Below are 20527 nucleotides of genomic sequence, written 5' to 3'. Positions count from 1 at the left end.
AACTTCAAAGTTAAGTCAAATTCTGTTGTCAAAATAACTCAAATATGTATCAATAAATTTTTTGTTGTTTAATGAGGTTTTTTTTGTCATTTGTCGTCATTATCTTTCATCCAGGGCGGCACGGTGGTGTAGTGGTTAGCGCTGTCGCCTCACAGCAAGAAGGTCCGGGTTTGAGCCCCGTGGCCGGCGAGGGCCTTTCTGTGCAGAGTTTGCATGTTCTTCCCGTGTCCGCGTGGGTTTCCTCCGGGTGCTCCGGTTTCCCCCACAGTCCAAAGACATGCAGGTTAGGTTAACTGGTGACTCTAAATTGACCGTAGGTGTGAATGTGAGTGTGAATGGTTGTCTGTGTCTATGTGTCAGCCCTGTGATGACCTGGCGACTTGTCCAGGGTGTACCCCGCCTTTCGCCCGTAGTCAGCTGGGATAGGCTCCAGCTTGCCTGTGACCCTGTAGAACAGGATAAAGCGGCTAGAGATAATGTGATGAGATGAGATCTTTCATCCACATCACTATAATGTCTTTTGAGGTGAAGGGGTTGAATATTTCTGATTGCAACTATACTGTGATATGGGTCCGTCTCAGAAACTGGCACGATCAACTTCTAACTGTTGGAGTGGAAAATTCCATTCTACACATGCAAATTGTTAATGTGTGTCCTTCCCCGCACACAAATGACACGCTACGGTAAAAAATAGACCACAACTCCATTTTATAGCTCAGAAATTCATACAAGACCAGCTACCATCATAACATATTCTGTAAGAAACATATTCTATACCTAACTTTCAGCTTTCATTTAAAAAAAAACAAAACAGCAGATTTATAACTAAATTTTTATATGGCGTAGTGATTTTAAGTCAGTACTTTTGGTGAGGTAGTGACCTCGACCCTGAGGCTTTCCGTTTAGATCAAAACACACGATCGTATTGGTTTTGGGTCTGCGGAAAATGGAGTTACAACGGTGATGCATGATGTTTTATTACGGTTATGATTATTCTGTGAGCGCACCGATCCTTAGGTGGATAAAGTTACAACTTAAAATACAATTAGTGATAACTGTAGACTTTTCAGTGGACTACAACCTTTTTAAGGGAATGCGATGTAGTCAACCATTTATCATGTCCCAGATCAAGCCGCCATTTTTCCACAAATTTGCAGAATTTTTGCCAAATTCTGAATAGAGTATTCACATCAAAGATTTAGTTTTATCTGTATTATTTCTTTCATCATTTTATTTCAAATTAAAACCAACATCACCATTCGAAACCCGTATAGTTTATTGACTAAGTATATTTAGTGGGGTACCCCCACAGTACCCAGTTTCTGAGACAGACCCAAGATTAACTTTATTGTCTCACAAAGTGAGAAATTTGTTCTGGGCCATTCGCCCATGCTGCAGCCACAACACAGAACATACAATACAACCCATACAATACCCATATATATATATATATATATATATATATATATATATATATATATATATATATATATATATATAAAAAATAAAACCCCATGCTCCACCCTATTTCACTTGCTAAAGATTGATATTTACATTGTTGACCAACATGATATTTACATCTAACCTCTAACTATCTAAGGGTGTATTCAGACCAGGATAGTTCGATAGTTCACTTGCTTTGGTCCGAACCAAATGTTTTTTTTTTATTTTTTCATTTTGGTGCGGTTCGCTTTCACACTGTACATTTTAGTAAGCGGACCAAAATCTGTCAACAAAGCCACGCGCCCTGAGGTCGTTCAGCTATTGGTCAGAGATGACACGCGCACAAAGCGTTAAGTTCAATAGTAGTCACGGAGGCTTTCCGTGCTGTTATTCTTTTTAATGTCATCAAAGCTATATGTTTTTTCCAGTTTTTACTGTTTTCACAATTGTGCGATTACTATGCTGTTGTACAAGTAATTTATCAACGACGACGACAAAGGGCAAGGCAGCTACGGAGGATAGCGCTGATGAGCGCACATCATGTTGTGACAGTTCTGGCTCTTCACGCAATAGATGAATTTCTTTTTTGTGTCGCTAGTACCGCCACTTTTTGAAAGAATGTCCCTGATTTTAATGTAGGTCTGACGGAGTTTCTTCACTTTTAGCCGACATTGTTCTGGGGAGCGCGTGAACCCCTTCTCCTTCATTTTCTCACTGAATACAGCAAACCCGTCAGCATTTTTGTGTGTTCTCTCCAAAAGCTCAGATATGTGGACATCTGCCCATATATCCACAAGGGTACGCGTTTCTTCCTCGGCCCACGTTTGCCCCCTACTCATTTTTTGTACTCTGTAGTCTAGCCTACCACTGGTCTGAATGACTGAACGACTGTTGTAAGGTTCCCTTGACAACCGAAACAGTGTTTGCACTTTGCGGTGGAGTGTCAAGACTCTGTTTCCCATAATGCTCGACAAACGACGGAAGCTCCCGAGGTACAAAAAAGCAAAACTGTCGGATTAGGTCCGGTCTGCTTTCACACCTCCAAAAGGTCCGCACCAGGGTTCCTTTGGCCCGGACCGAGTCCGACCTTGCAGCTCGGTCTCGGTCTGCTTGTTTGGTCCGGACCAGAGTTCGGTGGTTTGTATTCAGACCAACCCAAAAGGTCCGGACCAAGGGAAGTTTGGTCGTTTGGTCCGGACCAAACAACGTAGGTGTGAATACGCCATAACTTTATACTGAACCCAAAGTAGTACACTATATGGCCAAAAGCTGGACACCTGACCTTCACACCCAGACCGGCTTATCAGCATCAGTGCAGGACTGTTGGCTGTTTATGTATTTTACTCAGATGTCACGTTCTTCGAAACACACCTGTCCACTGTGTTTGATTGACAAGTCTAGTCCATGAAATGCTGCGATTCCTCATTGCACATAATTAATACCAGCCACTGGAATTCATGCCAGAGAAAACACTGGCCTCACTGACGGGCTCTGGTTTGGAGATGGCTTACCCACAGCGTTCGTTTGTCCGTTTTCAGCAGCCATCATGAGCGGGGTTTTGCCACCAGAGTCAACACAATTCACCTGGGCATTGTGGGCAAGCAGAAGTTGCAGACACTCCACGTGATCAGTGAATGCAGCAGCATGGAGTGGAGTCCTGCAGGAATCAAAGCAAATCAATCCTTGCTGCATATTTTACACACACACACACACACACACACACACACACACACACACACACACACACACGGCCTAATCTAGGAATTTGAAAATAGGGGACAGATCCCTCACTAGCTGTAGAAACAGGGGACAGAAAATATTAACATGGGTAAAAATATCCCTCATTTGTTCCAGTTAGTGGGGACAGAAAAATAAGTAATACATTGGCAGATATTTTCAAGAGTACATCTATAAACAGAACAGTTTTATTAATAAAACTAAATACATGTAACAAACATTCATATCAGATGTTAATCTATATAATATCATAATTATGGCACTACACATATCCTTTAATACAGTGATATGAAAACCATATCAGCAAACACTTATCCACAGTTTATAGTATTGCACAAACATTATGATCAGATCTGAACTTTAAAAATGTAAAGATTTTAGATCAAAAACTATATGAATTATATACTGCAAAACCTTACAAATATGACTAGTTTTCTGTTATATGACTAGGATACTGTCTTACTATAAATCATGTGACTAGCCTATTTTTACCAATTTAACCACCAGTAGTATAATGTTGCATATCAAACATGACTAGGTTAATACTGCATATCAAATATGACTAGGTTAATACTGCATATCAAATATGACTAGGTTAATATTACATATCAAATATGACTAGGTTAATATTGCATATCAAATATGACTAGGTTAATATTGCATATCAAATATGACGGTTAATATTGCATATCAAATATGACTAGGTTAATACTGCATATCAAATATGACTAGGTTAATATTACATATCAAATATGACTAGGTTAATATTACATATCAAATATGACTAGGTTAATATTACATATCAAATATGACTAGGTTAATACTGCATATCAAATATGACTAGGTTAATATTACATATCAAATATGACTAGGTTAATACTGCATATCAAATATGACTAGGTTAATACTGCATATCAAATATGACTAGGTTAATATTACATCATTTGAATTTGATATAGTTAAGTCTAAAATCTATGTAGTCTTGCCACTATTAATTAATAATAAGATGAAAAATCTGACTTTCTGAATAAAATAAAATCACTATCAAATATTTAAAAATGCTATCATATTTGTTTTGTTCAGACCACCTTTCATGAAAGTGAAAAACATTAAACAATCTACCTATGTTTAAACTAGATTTTGACATAAATGACTGGAGATAATCTCAACATTCAGACTTCCTAAAAAGTATATAATCTCTATCATTTATAATCTTACAGTACCTACAATTACACAAGAACATATTAAATATAGTTCATAATATTTTTAAATAAAACTTACATAATACCAAACATCATCAAACTAATTGTATATTGGCATTAGGAAAATAATATCAAATTCAAACTACAAAAACCATTATCAATCAGAATCAAATGACTTAGTATGTCTTCAAACTGTCATATAATTACTCTAAGATCATATTTGTACACAAACTTATATATATGTCTTATATATCAACTAAGCACCTTTACTATTTTAATATGATTAATAACATAACACTCACTCCTGTGTCACTTCTGTGTCTTTGTTTTGTTTCCTTTTTTCGTCCAAAGGTCTTTCAACGTGACCACGCGTTTTGACATTGTTATGTTTGGATGAGACAGAACGATATGCCATGTGCTTTTGGGTATTTTTAAAACACTTCACACGATTGGTTGAGATACACTGTCTTCCGGTTCAGTGACCAATGATATAATAGTTCACAAAACTGTTTTACCCGCTAAATAAACCATTCGGAATACTTCGGTCCTTTCCGATTGGTGTGTAAACAACGCTACATTTACCGCAGTGCTTGCTAGCTGGTGCTGACAAATTGATACGCACAAGATTCAGTAAAACGCGACTACACGCTCTCTACTTATAAATGCGCGACAAAATGAATAGATACGCGATATCACTCTCGTGCCCAAAAAGTGGGTGTGCGACAGACAGATAAAAAACGCATATTATCATGTATTACGCGCCCTAGATTAGGCTCTGCACACACACACGTCCTCATTGCTATGACAGCATACTCAGTACTGAGTTAACGCCGACTATTTGCTGTTGTCATGCAAAGATGGTTGAGGCTTAGAAAAGGGTTGCAAGTTCTGATTATAGTCCTGGGTACAGAAGCAGGATATGCTATGCTACAATACCGGGGTTCTCAACCTTTTCTAGTTTGAGCCCCACCTATTCATACTTGCAACGAGTCGGGGCCCATTAAAAAAAGATCCCCAATTATTTTGGCTCATCTATTCTATTAGAATCTAATAATCTATTGTAAAGTGTATTAATGGAAAATAACGTCACTCCCTGTTACAGACGGAAGCCCAGGAATTAAATAAATGCAATAAAAACAAACTAGTTTTAACTGTAGGTATTGTATTTAAAACTGTACGGATGTGCCAGAAGCCAAACCATGCATGCAGGTCATTCTCAGTCAAAAGGGATTAATGATCCAAAACTGGAGTCAGCAAACAAGCAAGTTACTAAAACCAAGAAGTGCACTCAAAATAAGTGGATAATAGAAACCACTCAGTGGGATTAGATCCTTACATGCTAACAAAGAAGGATTTTTCCTAGGAGTTGGAAAATGATCCATCCGTTGAGTTCCCTGACATCTCAAACTACCTGGTGTTGCAGACATCGTTCTACACGGACAAACAGATGAAAACCTGGAAGAGCATGGAGGCGTACAACTTTTTATATGTGGCCGGGTTAAAGATCTGGGGATCAGGGCACTACAAGATAGACGGCGGTAGACGGATCCAAGTGTAGGAAGAGTGTTTATTAGCAAGGCGTGATATTTACAAAAACGAAAGCAAAGCGGGATATTTAAACAGCGTTATAAACACGGCTAGAAACAAATGGAACAGTGATGAGAATACTTCGCAAAGCCTCAGTGAAAACAGCATACACATCTGTGAGCGCTGATTGCGCTCAAATCAGTATCAGGTGTTTCCCATAACGACTGGGTCCCAAGAGCGCGTACAATGCACTCCGTGGGCGAGCACGGCCGCTCGAGCTGCGCCAGACTCAAGCGGGAAAAGGCGTGACAGTCAAGTGTTCACCTACTGTGTGAGTACAACTTTTAGCTCATGCGTGTATCATCATGCATCGTTGCCAAAATGCCTCATTTTCATCAATAACCCATCACAAAGCATCGCTAGCTGTAGTGTGACCGTAGCTTAATGAGGTGGATGTGATGTCGGATGCAACCCAGCAATTGGTACCCTATTACAGGTAAAAATTAGCTTCAACTTGGGGGGGGGGGAGTTCACGGCCCACTAGATGACACTTTGCAGCCCACTGGTTGAGAAACACTGCTATAATGATCTAATGTGAGAGACACAATCAAGATTAGGGATGGCGAAAACTAAAAAAAAATCCTGCCCGACCACCGAGCCTCATTAGCCGGTTAACCTACGAGTTTACAGGGATGCAAACGGCGCGCCTTTTGGCGGATGCCGCCTTTTTCACAGCTGAATCGTGCAGATCCGATTTTTTTTTAGGGGGGGCGTTGGAGTGTCTGAATAATTTCATCAGAGTAAATTCTGTATTAAAATTACTAAATGAGCAAATGCCGTTACAGTCCATGAAACATAGCAAGTATAAGTATGAGAAGAAAACAGTAAATTAGAAAGCTGCGCACGTTTTCGCGGAAGCTGCACAAACGTGCGCAGCTTTCTGATTTACTGTTTTCTTCTCATACTTCCTATGTTTCATGGACTGTAACGGCATTTGCTTATTTAGTAATTTTAATACAGAATTTACTCTGATGAAATTATTCAGACACTCCAGCGCCCCCCCTAAAAAAAAATCGGATCTGCACGATTCAGCTGTGAAAAAGTCGGCATCTGCGCCTTTAGTTTGTGTGGAGAGATATGATCTGCAATAACATGCATTGTTGGCTACAGACCGAAACATACTTTCAGAATGCACTGGCCAAGGCAGGACTAAACTCGATGTGCCTTCTAATGCCGCTTTTCCACTACAAACGCGGCTGAGTCGGGCTGAGCCGTGTCGTGCTGAGTCGGGCTGAGCAGGGCTGTTGGAGTTGCATTTCGACTACAACCGCGCTGGCTGGAAGTGGGTGGACACACTGGGTGGAGTTAGCGAAAGTGGGTGGACGTCAGGTGATGTCGTTAAGCAGCGCAAACAGTGACATCAGTGAGCTTTTAAGCGGTAGTCTCACGACCCGGATAGTAAACAATAAACATGGAGGACATGGAGTCGTTAGTGTTGCTGGTCTTGGTGCTGTGGCTTGTTGTCACGAACAACACCAACAGATACTGGCAAGAGCGTATAGATGAGGCGAGGCGCATAAGGCTTCAGAAATTCTCGTAATTCGTAATTCTTCTCCTTCCGGGTTTGCGGTGTTTACAGATCCCAGCGCGCTCGCGGGGCGTGTGTGGGCGTGTGAGGACACTCCTCCTCACCAATCAGTGCACAGGGGAGTGTCTGCTCACGCCCCCAGCCTCAGTCGGCTCGCTTTGGCTCGCTTCAGCCCCACTCCAAAACCGTGCGAGTTTTAGGGGCTAAGCAGGGCTGAAGCGAGCTGAGTCGTGCTGGTTTTTGGTAGTTGAAACGCGAGCCGTGTCGGGCTGAAGTGAGCTGAAGCGAGCTGAAGTGAGCTGAAAAAGGGTAGTGGAAAAGGGCCATAATAATAATTTAAAAAAAAAAAAACAGAATAGTAGTTTGTAAGCTAAAAAGCCTGTCTACACTTTTTTCTTTCACCAAGTGGCAGCGGTCTTCAACTGGGGCGGGACATGACTGAGTGTTTCTGATTTGTCAGCTGTCGTCCTTACACCGCATGGCATGCCCCAAGCGTTTACAACACAGAATTCCAGGTTCTCCGCTCCAAAATCGGCAGCTTCAAAACGATTGATTTTTTTTTTTTAACCGACAACCAAAAAAAAAATTAACCGGTTGACGTTGATTCGGTCAACCATCGGGCAAACGGTCATTGGTTAACATCCCTAATCAAGATATAGCTTTTTTTTTTTTATTACTAGCTGCCCACTACTAGGTAGATATCATTAAAAGTGCTATCCATGGCTGTCTATGAACTACCTGCTGGCGTACCTGTTTTTAGAGTCTGCAGCATTGACGATCACAGAACCCAGCGTGTCGATCAACATTTCTGCTGCTCCCTCATTGTCGTTTATCCTACAATCCAAAATGAACATTGCATTCGTGAGCGTTTATTTCTTAATCTTTTTCCCAATCCATCCCAAGAACGATCAGACTTACACAGCACAATGAAGCGGGCTGAAGGAGTTGCCCTCTACCTTGTGGAACAGCTCCTGTTCCAGCAGCACTTCAACACACGTGTCATGACCTAGAAAGAACAAAAGACAGACAGACAGAAAGGAGTGACATGTGGTCCAAACGACAGACCCACTTGCACGGATAATATATAACCTTGTCATCAGCGTGTGTGAAAAAGCTGTGTGCGTTTCTGTTCTCACCGTTGTAACAGGCCCAGTGCAGAGGTGTGTATCTCTGGCGGTCTGTGATGACAGGGATGGAATCCAAAGACTGAGCTGCATGTAACAGACCACCCAAAACCCCCACGTGGCCACAGGCGGCAGCCAAATGTACAGGAGAGCGCCCTCGACAGTCCCGCACCATGAAACTGGCATTGTGCTGCAGCAAGGCCTCCACACACTCTTCATGTCCCGTCACTGCCTGGAGGAGTCACCAACACACACTCACATAAATGCAAGAGTGAGAACTGAGAATACGACCTAGAATTATATGCTGAACAGATAACGCGTCATTAAAGTGCATATCCTGGATCAAATTCGGGTTTTTTTATATGAAAGTACATCCCTTTACACACTCATCCAGAAGGGTAATTTTGCACAAGGCCATCTGTCTACAGCAGAAAAAAAAAATTAAATAAAATAAAATGCGTCTGTAAAAATCCCAAGCGAGTCTGGAGCCAGATTCGTGACGTCACGTGCGGAAGCACCAGCAGGCTGCGTGAGCTTGCACGGGTTCAGTGCACAGCCTGTGTAGACCAAGTTTAGCAGCTAGCGATTTTGCATTGAAAGATGGAATTGTTACCTGAGCGCAATGTGGGAAACGATGAGTACTAATCCCATCATGATTGGTGTTGCTACACCCTCCTACGATACATCTGTTAACCATTTTAATAATTACGTGATAACGTTGAAGAAATTTGCAGAAAACCACCAGGTCGTTTTCTCATAAACAAACCAGCGCTGACGTAGGATTCAGAAGGAGGCGTCCCGCACGCGACGTCACGAAAATCAGTGTTTGCCGGGAAATCCAAATGCCAAGTTTTTTCAGAGGCGGACCAATTCGCCTCAAATGCCTTGATTTCAACTGAATTTTTCTGGTATTGCGCAAGGTAAAAAAACTGCACAAAATGCAGAATGTGACAGATATTTGACCAAAGTTTAATATAAAATAGGAGAATTACATTGATCTCGCTCCTGAATTTACCCCTGATATGCACTTTAATGGATGCAAATACAAATACTAACATGAAGGATTTTTGTTCGTTTTTATATTTAAAAAGTTTGCGAGAAAGGTTCCCATGGCATCTGATTGAGACTAGAGGTCATAATTTGGACCACTGCAGGACGTGTCCAAAAAAAAAATAATAATTTAAAAAAATAATAATGTGAGGCTTTTACTTTCAATTAGGATGCAAATGGGGAGTTAAATATAAAGCATTTACAGTGTTCATTCATCCTTAGCAGGGCTTTCCCCAGAAAAAAAAATAAAATAAAAAAATTAGCGCGGTATTACTGATGCGTAGCGTGGAACGGAGGGCCCCGAAGGCTGCTAGGGGGGTCCGAGGGCATGCTCTCCCAGAAAATTTTGAAATTAGAGACTTTAAATGGTGCATTCTGATGGCATCTAGGGCTGATATAGGCACAATTCAACATTATTAAATTTGCTGTGTTTTACCTTGTCAAACAGGCAAGGGGCAAAATTAAATTTGAAATGAAAACACTTTGTAGCACGCCTCTTCTTTTTCCCACTCCAGGATGCCAGGAACAGAATCGAGGTCAAATCAAGCAACAGCGCCATCTAGCGACCAGCGCTGAGAACGTGGTTTTATGTACTGTATGGTTGCGAATGGCAGTCGGTGCAGGCAGTGAAATCCTTTATTTTTACTTCTGGGCAGGGCTTTGAACCGGTTCAAGGAACGAAAACGAAAACCGGGAACTTTTTCTATTTCACATGGAACAGAAACGAAACCAGAAACTTTATTATTTTTTATGTTCCGGAACAGAAACGCTTATTAAAAATAATGGTAACCGGTTAATACCGGTTTTTATTTCGTTCCTCAAAGTTTCTGTAGCCTACAAATAAAGTCATTCTTCTCCTGCGCAAGTTTCTATGACCCGCTGGGGTTCACTTCCTGTGTGACGTTCGCTGATTGAATGGAGAGAGCGGGAGGGTGGACTACTATCATGTCTCCACGTGATAATAAGTGAGTGAGTGCATTACTGAGTGTCTGAGAAAAGGAGAGCCTGAACGTTGCAACCTCCCTATTGGCTGTTTGTAAAAATGTATCAATTGTTGCCCTTCCCACGGGAATCATCGCGGACTCGAGAGACGAGACCTGACGAGTTAGTTCGTTGGTAGCAGAACAAAATGTCTGGACACAAATCGGGTTTTCAGAAAAGGAAAGAAAATAAATGGAGGGTCGAAAATACAAAAAAGGAGGCAGAAAATGCAAAACGAGTTTTAAGGTAGGACAAATGGTTACTTTTTAAGGCAGCCCGCCGTGGCTGCAGGCTTTCAGTTGTGTCACTGAATGGTTACTTTTCTGAGGCGGCCCGCCGTGGCTGCCTGCAGGCTTATTTATTATAGCCCATTTAGTTAAAATAGTTGATATAAAATGTTTACAGTTATAGTTATGTGATGGTTGTCCTGATTTAGACTGTTTTATTTTTTTTTGGGGGGGGAGGGGGTTTGCGCGATGTTGCACCCGGGTCCAGATTAGGGCAGAACCGACCCTGGCTACATTTCAGGTGTAGTTTGTTTTATGTATGTATGTACTTGCATAGATGTGTACTTGGTCTTCCAATATGGCGCCTAACAAAATCTCACGGCGCGGTGACGTCATGCGGTAGCCCTCTATAGGGCCTGACTAGCCTTTGGTAACACACTAAACGAATTATCTTTCATTTTTGGCACTTTTTCTGTTTGAGTAGATGGGAAGACATACTGAGAATCCAAATCGCCAACATTTGAAATAATAATTGTTTTGAATTATTTCTTGTCTTATTTAATGAAGGTTGTAATAGAATTAGCCTACATTTGGCTTAAGCTGGATGAGACAGAGACATAATTTTATAGCCATTTGTTAAACAGCTGACAGGGAACGTAATTAACCGTTCCGGGAACAAAATTTTTTTGTTCTAACTGGTTCGGGAACGTCTATTTAATGGTGGAACCCAAAACCGGAAACGTTAAAATTCCGTTTCTGTTCGGAACGAACCAATAGGAAAAAAATTCTGGTTCAAAGCCCTGCTTCTGGGTTGAGTACCAGGATAGTCTAGACCTATTGCTGGGTTTCAGTCACGTGACTTTTCTAAGCAGTGTTACTGGAAGTCTAATAGCTGGTGGTCTAAACGCCTGCTGTAGTGCAAACAACTAGCGATAACTTAGAGTGCGCTCGTAATCTAGAAGCCACTGCTGGCTTTAGATCTATTCAGGAGATTGCTATGTGTAATGGAATCGACCCCTACAGTCTGGGAAAGAAGGATTTGTCATACGATCTCAAAAACTATCCTTCAGTCGAGTTCCCCGACATCTTGAACTATCTGGTGTTGCAGATGTCCTTCTACACCGCAAAACAGATGAAAGCATGGAAGAGTATGGAGGCTTACAACTTTTTTTTTGTGCGTGGCTGGGTAAAGGACTTCGGTATCAAGTCGCTGCCGAATGAATCCTGTATTGTTTTTGCCCGTCCAAGGATTTTTTTTTTAAGCTTTTCATTCGCATCTTTACAATGAAGCGCTGCAAGTTGAAGTGAAAACAAACAGTTGGCTTGATTCTCACTTGCATTTGCTCTTATCTCGCAGGTAAATCATTCACAAAGATCATCAGAAACCCCTTTAAAGACCTGGATCTTAGTTAAACAAGACGGAGAAGTGATCATGGTGCATTGTAACGGTATGGCTGGGGAAGAATTTTGTCGTGACTTTCATACATATGGACTGAGTGAGGAGGAAACAAAGAAAGCACTTCGTGACTCAAAAAAGTACTGTAAAATAACGACACACAGCAAGAAAAGTACTTGGAAAACACTAAGGGCATAGCTGAGAGGGAAATACAAACCTTTCACCAAGTGATCACTGCTAACTCGAGCATGCTTCGACTCAGTGAGAGGTTCAAAAGCCACCTTTCTTGACATCTTTTTGTGAAACCCTGTGTTCGTTCACCCTTTTTATTAGTTCATGGGGAACCCTGAAGAAACTTTTATTAGTTTCATGGTTTGATCGATTCGAACAACCTAAAACAACGCAAGCGTAAGGCATTTTTCATGCAAGCAATGCACCTTCTTCATTCAACCGCTTAGTCAGCTGAGCTTTGGTAGATCACCAGCTAAAGTTGTGAATAACTAATGAGGCGGATGTGACGTCACGTGAAACCCAGCAATAGGAGATATTTAGGTGCGGAAAGTACTCTGCATTGTTCAATTTATGGTATTGATTTTTTTTTTTTTGGTGTGCAAGTGACAGCGTTGCGCTGACATCACAGTGCAGCGAAGAGCTGTGTATCCATGCTTTGGGGAAAGCCCTGCTTAGTAACTGCCTGGTCAGAGGTGTGGTGGTTGATGAACACAGATATTTGGGGCACTAAACCGATACAGACAGCGGTGTTGTGTTACACCCCTACTGAACTGCAAAAAAAAAAAAAAGAGGGAAGAAGGAGGGGGAAAGAGATATGTATGTAAAAGACTTCTTCTCATCTCATTATCTGTAGCCGCTTTATCCTGTTCTACAGGGTCGCAGGCAAGCTGGAGCCTATCCCAGCTGACTACGGGCGAAAGGCGGGGTACACCCTGGACAAGTCGGCAGGTCATCAGGCCATTATTAAAAAATGTTCTGTTTCCGGTCCACCGGCCGGGTGAGTGCCGTTTGTGCTGTTGAAATTTTTTTTTTTTAACGCTGTTTTTTCGACATTTTTTTCGGGTTCGTAAATCTAAAATCGAACTTGACATTTCCGCATTCCCAGGGCTTTCCACTAAGGCTCATACTAGCCAGCCATGACAAATAAGTAGCCAGCCGGGGGGGAGGAAACACAAAATAAACTCCTGTGCACGCAGTTCGCAGGATTAAATGCATTTTCCACAGACCATTTATTTATTCACTTTACTCAAATACAAAGTAAAATGGCAGTAAATCTTCTTTCTTTTCTTGCGTATTGCATCATGAGGCGTTCCTGGCTTGTAAATCTCTTATTTTCGGTGCATGACACATTCACGCAACTGAGCATGCTATGAATTAACAACGACAACGGTCTGCAGTGGGGCTACACAATTAAACACTCAGCAAACATTTCTCCATTTGTGTATGAAAATACACTCCAACCACTCAGTTTGGGTTCATTTACAACCAGCGGTGTCTTTTGATGCCAGCACGTAATTGAACGAGAGAAGACTGGTTTACCGGAGACAAAATAAACGTCATCTCTGCTTCTGTTCCCTCCGACACACTACTGCCTCCGCCGAGTGCGCATGCACACACACACCGCATGTCGGGGCCGCGGATGAGTTACTCTCCCTTGATCAACGAAGTCGGCGGGGAATTTGTGGTTATTATCGGTACAAACAGCGCGAATCACAACTTAAATGAGTGCGGTTCAGTTTGACATTATTGTCAGTCCGTTAGATAAACATTTAATTTTATTAAAATCGAAAATTAATATTTAGAGCCTGTGGGCTACAAAAATAATAGTCATTAAAGTAGCCGGCTGGATTTAATTGTATGGCCAGCAGCCGGCGCTTGTGGAAAGCCCTGCATTCCGCGCAGAATATAGAATTGGATCAGCTCTGCGCATGCGCCATGCAGCACAAAAAAACGGCAGCCACCATGAAGGAAGAAGATCCGGAGTTTTCAAACATTTGCTTAAGTGTGAAATCACAAAATGGTATTCTAGCGAACAACAAAATAGTAAAGATTCAGAAAAACAAATCATTCAGTGATCATTTTAATAGTGTAATTTCATCCGAACTAGGCCTAACGCTCGATTGAGAACTACAAAAAGTCCGTGTGTCGGACATTTTAAGTACCTTTGTAAAAGTTTTGCAAATGTTGCAGTCAGCATTTAAAATGCTAACTTAAAGTTTTTGTACAAGTTTCAGTTGATTAAACTGTCATATTTTATTAAATGTGTCTGCTTTTATAATAAAAAAGTACTGAAAGAAAAAGCAAACACAGCATTGCGATTTCTTATCCATCCATAAATTAAAAAAAAAAAAATCCCTCCCTCCCGACTGAAAATTTTTTTGCTCACCCGGTGGACAGGAAACGGATTTTTTTTTTTAAGGATGGCCTCACAGGGCTGACATATAGACACAGACAACCATTCACACTCACATTCACACCTACGGTCAATTTAGAGTCACCAGTTAACCTAACCTGCATGTCTTTGGACTGTGGGGGAAACCGGAGCACCCGGAGGAAACCCACGCGGACACGGGGAGAACATGCAAACTCCACACAGAAAGGCCCTCGCCGGCCACGGGACTCGAACCCGGACCTTCTTGCCGTGAGGCGACAGCGCTAACCACTACACCACCGTGCCGCCCCGTAAAAGACTTCTTTTCACTGAAAATTTTGTCTAAAAAGAGACAATTTACCCCTCTGTGTAAAGCAGTGCGTCCCCACTTGTCTTTGGCTCCTACGTTGGCTCCTTTATTGAGCAAAGAATACACACAGTCCGTGTGACCGCTCAACACAGCCAGCATCAGAGGCGTCCTGGGAAAAACACAGCAGAGGATTAATCCCAGACAAGTCGAGGCTTCTCAGATCTAGAAGGTTTTAGCTTAGCTTAATCACTCATACAGTGATCGTAGAGCACATTTAGCGGTTGTGTAATAACATGGGTTTCTCTTGGCACATTCTTGACCAGGCCCGTTTTGAACACTTGGCTACCGCTATAGTCCTTTATGTAGAACTGCACCTGCAAGGATCAAAAACTTACATTGTGTACTACATTATAATAAACAATCTCTGAAGTTTTTCAAAGATGGTCTAGCCTTTCAGAGAGAAAATACGCTGTTTGAAAAGCAGCTCAAAGCCTTTAGTCAAGGCAGTGGACAGTCTGAATAACAACAACATAATTCTTCCAGACAAAGGAAATCCTGTTGCTGAAGCATCACCACAGATTGCTCGGGCGAAAGAATAGAACGGCAAAAGAGCATCACAGAGAAATTTATAAATAAATCAAGAACAAAACAACTTACTGCCCAGTACCATCCTGAATGTCAACTGCGCTCTGTATGTCAGCATTTCCGATCAATAAACGCAGACAGTCAGAGTGGCCATTTGTGGCTGCAAAGAGGAGGAGAACACCACAACGGCTATGTTTACAAAGATCATCCTGATTGCAGATTCCACAAACTGTTTACTTGTAGGCTAAACTCTGTTTATGTGCACTAAAGATGCAATCTGTACCCAATTACAGTGAGAAAAGTCAAATGGGTTCGGTCATAACATGTAGCTCATGTTAATTCAACACCAGAGATGCCAACCTTTTGTGAAATCAATGTGTAGTGACACATGCATATGAGCGGAGCGCCCGCAGGGTCCAATCCAGCTGGGGGTTCGGGGGCACTGTAAGCCCCCCGAGAAAATTTTGGAAATTGGTGCTTTTTTAGGGCCATTCTGAGTAAATACAGGTAACTAAAACGAACTGGGACATGTTGGTTTTGGGGGGAGAAAATTGTTGATTTGGTTTTTTTTTTTTCCAATTATCTGAAAAATAAAACCAAACCACAATCACTCACGATTTTCTCATGAGTGATACTCCTAACTCACCACATTCACACAAAGTAAAGACTTCTCTGGTAATTTGTATACAATCAACTTTCAAACAGTGAATATTATTTTTTAACTTTACTACACAAATGCAGATTACATACCATCAATATTTATAGATAACATACTGGAACACTCATTTAGCAAATACTCAAATAGTCAGGGATGCAAACGGCGTGCCTTTTGGCGGATGCCGCCTTTTTCACGGCTGAATCGTGCAGATCCAATTTTTTTTTTGGGGGGGGGGGGGGGGCGTTGGAGTGTCTGAATAATTTCATCAAAGTAAATTCTGTATTAAAATTACTTTTAATACAGTACGAGAAGAAAACAGTAAATCAGAAAGCTGCGCACATTTGCGCAGCTTCCGCGTAAATGTGCGCAGCTTTCTGATTTACCGTTTTCTTCTCATACTTATACTTCCTATGTTTCATGGACTGTAACGGCATTTGCTCATTTAGTAATTTTAATACAGAATTTACTCTGATGAAATTATTCAGACACTCCAACGCCCCCCCCCCCCCCAAAAAAAAAATTGGATCTGCACGATTCAGCCGTGAAAAAGGCGGCATCCGCCAAAAGGCGCACCGTTTGCATCCCTGATAGTTTACTAAACAAATGCAGATTACATGCCATCAATGTTTATAGAGAATATGCTGGAACACTCAATTAGCAATACTCAAATAGTTGTACTGGAACATGTCTATTTCCTTTTTATTCCCATGATTAATGTCAAGTCACTTTGATTACTTTTAATTTTTATCAACTTCCTTTCACTTTTAATCTCATCAATATCAAGTCATACCCCTTTTCCACCAAATCAGTTCCAGGGCTGGTTCGGGGCCAGTGCTGGTGCTGGTTCACAACTCGTTCAACTTGTGAGCCAGCTGAGAACCAGTTTGCTTTTCCATCGCTCGCGGGGCTAAGCGGAGCCACGTCATTACGTCGCTGTATACGTCAGTTACGTCGCTGTATACATCAGTTATGTCGCTGTATACAGAAGTTACGTCGCTATGTTTGCATAAACCTTGGCGCGAATATCAAAGCAAAAACAACACGGAAGAAGCAGCAGTGGCAACAACAATAATAATAAATTACTTCGCGTTTGTACAGCTGCTGCTTCTCGTCGCTTAAAAATGGCGATCTTTCGCGGTCTTGTTATTGTTGTTGGTCTTAACAACTCCGCCCCCCCGCTGACGTAAGCGGTTCTTTCCTCTGGCCCAGCAGAGAGTTGGTGCTAGCCTGGAACCGGTTTTTCTGGCCCCAGAGCCAGTTCTTTGTCAGTGGAAACAGAAAACCCGGTTCCAAACTAAGCACTGGCCCCGAACCAGCCCTGGAGCTGCTTTGGTGGAAAAGGGGCATCAGATTACTTATTCGGTTCTGATTGATTTACTTCAGAAGATGACTGTTTCAGTTCCAACAGTGTTTCGTTTCTTTTTGCGAAGATATCGTGAAATGTTCATTGCATATTCGGAACATGGTGTGTTGGGTGGATGACGACCCTGATTTCATGTTTTGAGTGATAGTTTGTGAGGTTACAACACCCCGACAGCCCCTCAATACCTAGTGACATGGGCTGCTTGACATTCCATCGCGGCATCGATAATTAATTTGCGCATGCGCAGAACGCTTGTCAACAAAGATGGCGGCGCCCATCGAAGCAAACTTTGACCATAAATACAGTCAAAATATTGAATTATCAAGCGATAATTGGCCTCAAATGTACTGAACACCAGCAAAATATCGCGAACCCTTATAGATTCACGCGTTTCGAACCGCATCCATGCTAAAATCGCATGAATCCCATATAAACTGAATAGACGGCCGTAGCCTCGTAGTGCTACTGTCAAAAACGTAGTGACTACGCACGAATCGTAGTGATTGGCATCTCTGCAACACGTTTGCATGCTTTTTCTAGATTAAAAAACAAAAAAACATTTTAAATGTGCAACATTAACTGATGTACACACAAATGCTGGGGTGTCGAATGAACCGACTTCCAGTGCAGTTGATTCTGAAGAATTACGGTGACTCTTGATGGGTACCTGCTGCATGGATTGGAGTGCGTTTGTGAGTGTAGTCCTTGACAAGGATGGAGGCTCCTTGGTTGATGAGAACATCCACACACTCCACGTGGCCTTTAAAAGCAGCCAGGTCCAGAGGTGTGTGGCCCTGTGCCGTCCTCACATCCAGATCCAGCAGAGACTGCACGAGCACCTCCAGGGCCTGGTGGTGTCCGTGATACGCCTGAAGAGGAACAACACTTCTGAGAAATAGTCACAAGCACTGGACTCTGACCGGAAATATTCTCCGTATATTTGTACGGTAAATAACAGCAGCGTGGTGTGTACATCAACTACTTCACAGAGGTCACAGAAAATCATTCACATTTAAAGGAGAACTGAAGGCAAATTTTTTTTTATGATCAAAATTCTATTTCTCTCATTTTATTAAATATCGGGATGCATTTTTGATCGCTATTTTGTCACTGCTATAGCAAGTTATGAGTGTTTGAAATATGCTCTGTAATATATCAGTCCATATGTCAAAGCAACGGCCGTAAACGAGATTCGTTGAGACCTGCGCGAGACATCGTAGGACGGAAGTAAAATGTACAGCGCAAATCAGCACCCGCCTTTTTTCGAATGCTGACGTAATCAAGCTGGAAGTTTTGTTTGTTTTGATAGCAATCAGGAAAGTTTGAAAAAAGTAGGCAGTAATCGTCATTTAAACTCGTTTTTGTGTAATATTTCGTTTGGAAAACAGTTTTCAAAATGGCGGCGCTGACACTTCACATTTCAAAGTCTCGCACAAGTCTCGTGAAGATCGCGCGGATAAGCGACGCCTGCCATGAACTAAATTCACCAGGGCTAAAAACTGAATCGGCCGATAAAGTATAATATTTAACTGCAGTTAGTCGCCAATACGAGTCACGATATAAGGTTACTAAAGCCGAAAACGTAATTGAATAACACATTAAGAAATATAGTCAAGCCATTTTTCTGGCCATTTTGAGCATTTAATCGACCCCACAAATGTGATGCTCCAGAAACTCAATCTGCTCAAAGGAAGGTCAGTTTTATAGCTTCTCTAAAGAGCTCAACTGTTTTCAGCTGTGCTAACATGATTGTACAAGGGTTTTCTAATCATCCATTAGCCTTCTGAGGCAATGAGCAAACACATTGTACCATTAGAACACTGGAGTGAGAGTTGCTGGAAATGGGCCTCTATACACCTATGGAGATATTGCACCAAAAACCAGACATTTGCAGCTAGAATAGTCATTTACCACATTAGCAATGTATAGAGTGGATTTCTGATTAGTTTAAAGTGATCTTCATTGAAAAGAACAGTGCTTTTCTTTCAAAAATAAGGACATTTCAAAGTGACCCCAAACTTTTGAACGGTAGTGTATAACAAAGAATCCTGTCAAGTTTCGTGAAATTCTTCCAAAAATTGAGAGAGGAATGGATTTCAGAAGGTGAGCACCCTTCCCGGGACGGACGGACGGACAGACAGACATCGCCACAACATAATCGCCCTTTGGGCCTTTCGGCCAGCGGGGAATTTTGGAAAAAAAAAAAAAAGGGAAACACAGAGGAGGCTTTGTTACGATTTGGGGCTGCTTTGCTGCATGCCTTGAATCTGTGAAGGGCTGAATGAAATCTCAAGACTATCAAGGCATTCTGGAGTGAAACTTACTACCCAGTGTCAGAAAGCTCTGTTTCAGTCACAGGTCATGGGACAAAAACCCAAAACACACAGCTACAAGTACCCCAAAATGGTGAAGAACAAAACACCGGACTATTCTGAAGTGGCCTTCTATGAGCTCTGCAGCCGGTTTCACCAAGTTAGACTATGACTTTAACTTAGACAGCGGGTATAGTCGGGCTTAGCATAGACGTCTAACAAATACTGTTGCACAAAGCAGTTAAGACTCCGACTATCTTAAGTCGTACTATGCTGCAAAGGATTGTGGGTATTTTAAGACTCTTTTCAAAAAAAAAAAAAAAAAGGCGGACACAGTGGTCGTTCAGTGCCGTTTAGCCACTCGGAAAATCTGGCTATATTAGAGGAATTTAATTCCTACAAAGACGTTTTATTAGGCAAATTCAGCGAAGAATGTAGCAATAAGAAAAAACATGAAGTGTGGGAAAAAAATAACGTCGTCTGTGAATAGCGTTAATCCATCTGCGAGAAGAGATGTTGCTGCGGTGCGTAAAAACACCCCCACTGGAGGAGGGGGTTTGAAGAAACTAAAAGTAACCACCGAAATGGTCATTAACATTTATGGCGACGAGTCACCCTTATTCTGGGGAGTGAAAGGAGGA

At 41.8% G+C, this 20527-nt stretch overlaps 1 protein-coding gene across 1 annotated transcript in view; it reads right to left on the bottom strand.

Moving 5' to 3' along the window:
- Positions 1–20527, bottom strand: part of ankrd28b (ankyrin repeat domain 28b) — a 147018-nt gene that overhangs the window by 26011 nt on the left and 100480 nt on the right. Inside the window, exons 18-24 of the mRNA XM_060921792.1 lie at positions 18242–18443; positions 15626–15713; positions 15020–15137; positions 8634–8853; positions 8416–8503; positions 8248–8331; positions 2955–3100 (exon numbers count right to left, since the gene is read on the bottom strand). Coding sequence (XP_060777775.1) covers positions 2955–3100; positions 8248–8331; positions 8416–8503; positions 8634–8853; positions 15020–15137; positions 15626–15713; positions 18242–18443 — 946 coding nt within the window. The remainder of the gene's footprint in view (positions 1–2954; positions 3101–8247; positions 8332–8415; positions 8504–8633; positions 8854–15019; positions 15138–15625; positions 15714–18241; positions 18444–20527) is intronic.

The sequence above is a fragment of the Neoarius graeffei genome, chromosome 5 (genome assembly GCF_027579695.1).
Source record: "Neoarius graeffei isolate fNeoGra1 chromosome 5, fNeoGra1.pri, whole genome shotgun sequence".
Lineage (NCBI taxonomy): Eukaryota > Metazoa > Chordata > Actinopteri > Siluriformes > Ariidae > Neoarius > Neoarius graeffei.
The sequence above is the reverse complement of the archived record's forward strand: the minus strand, read 5'-3'. Positions and strand labels throughout refer to the sequence as shown.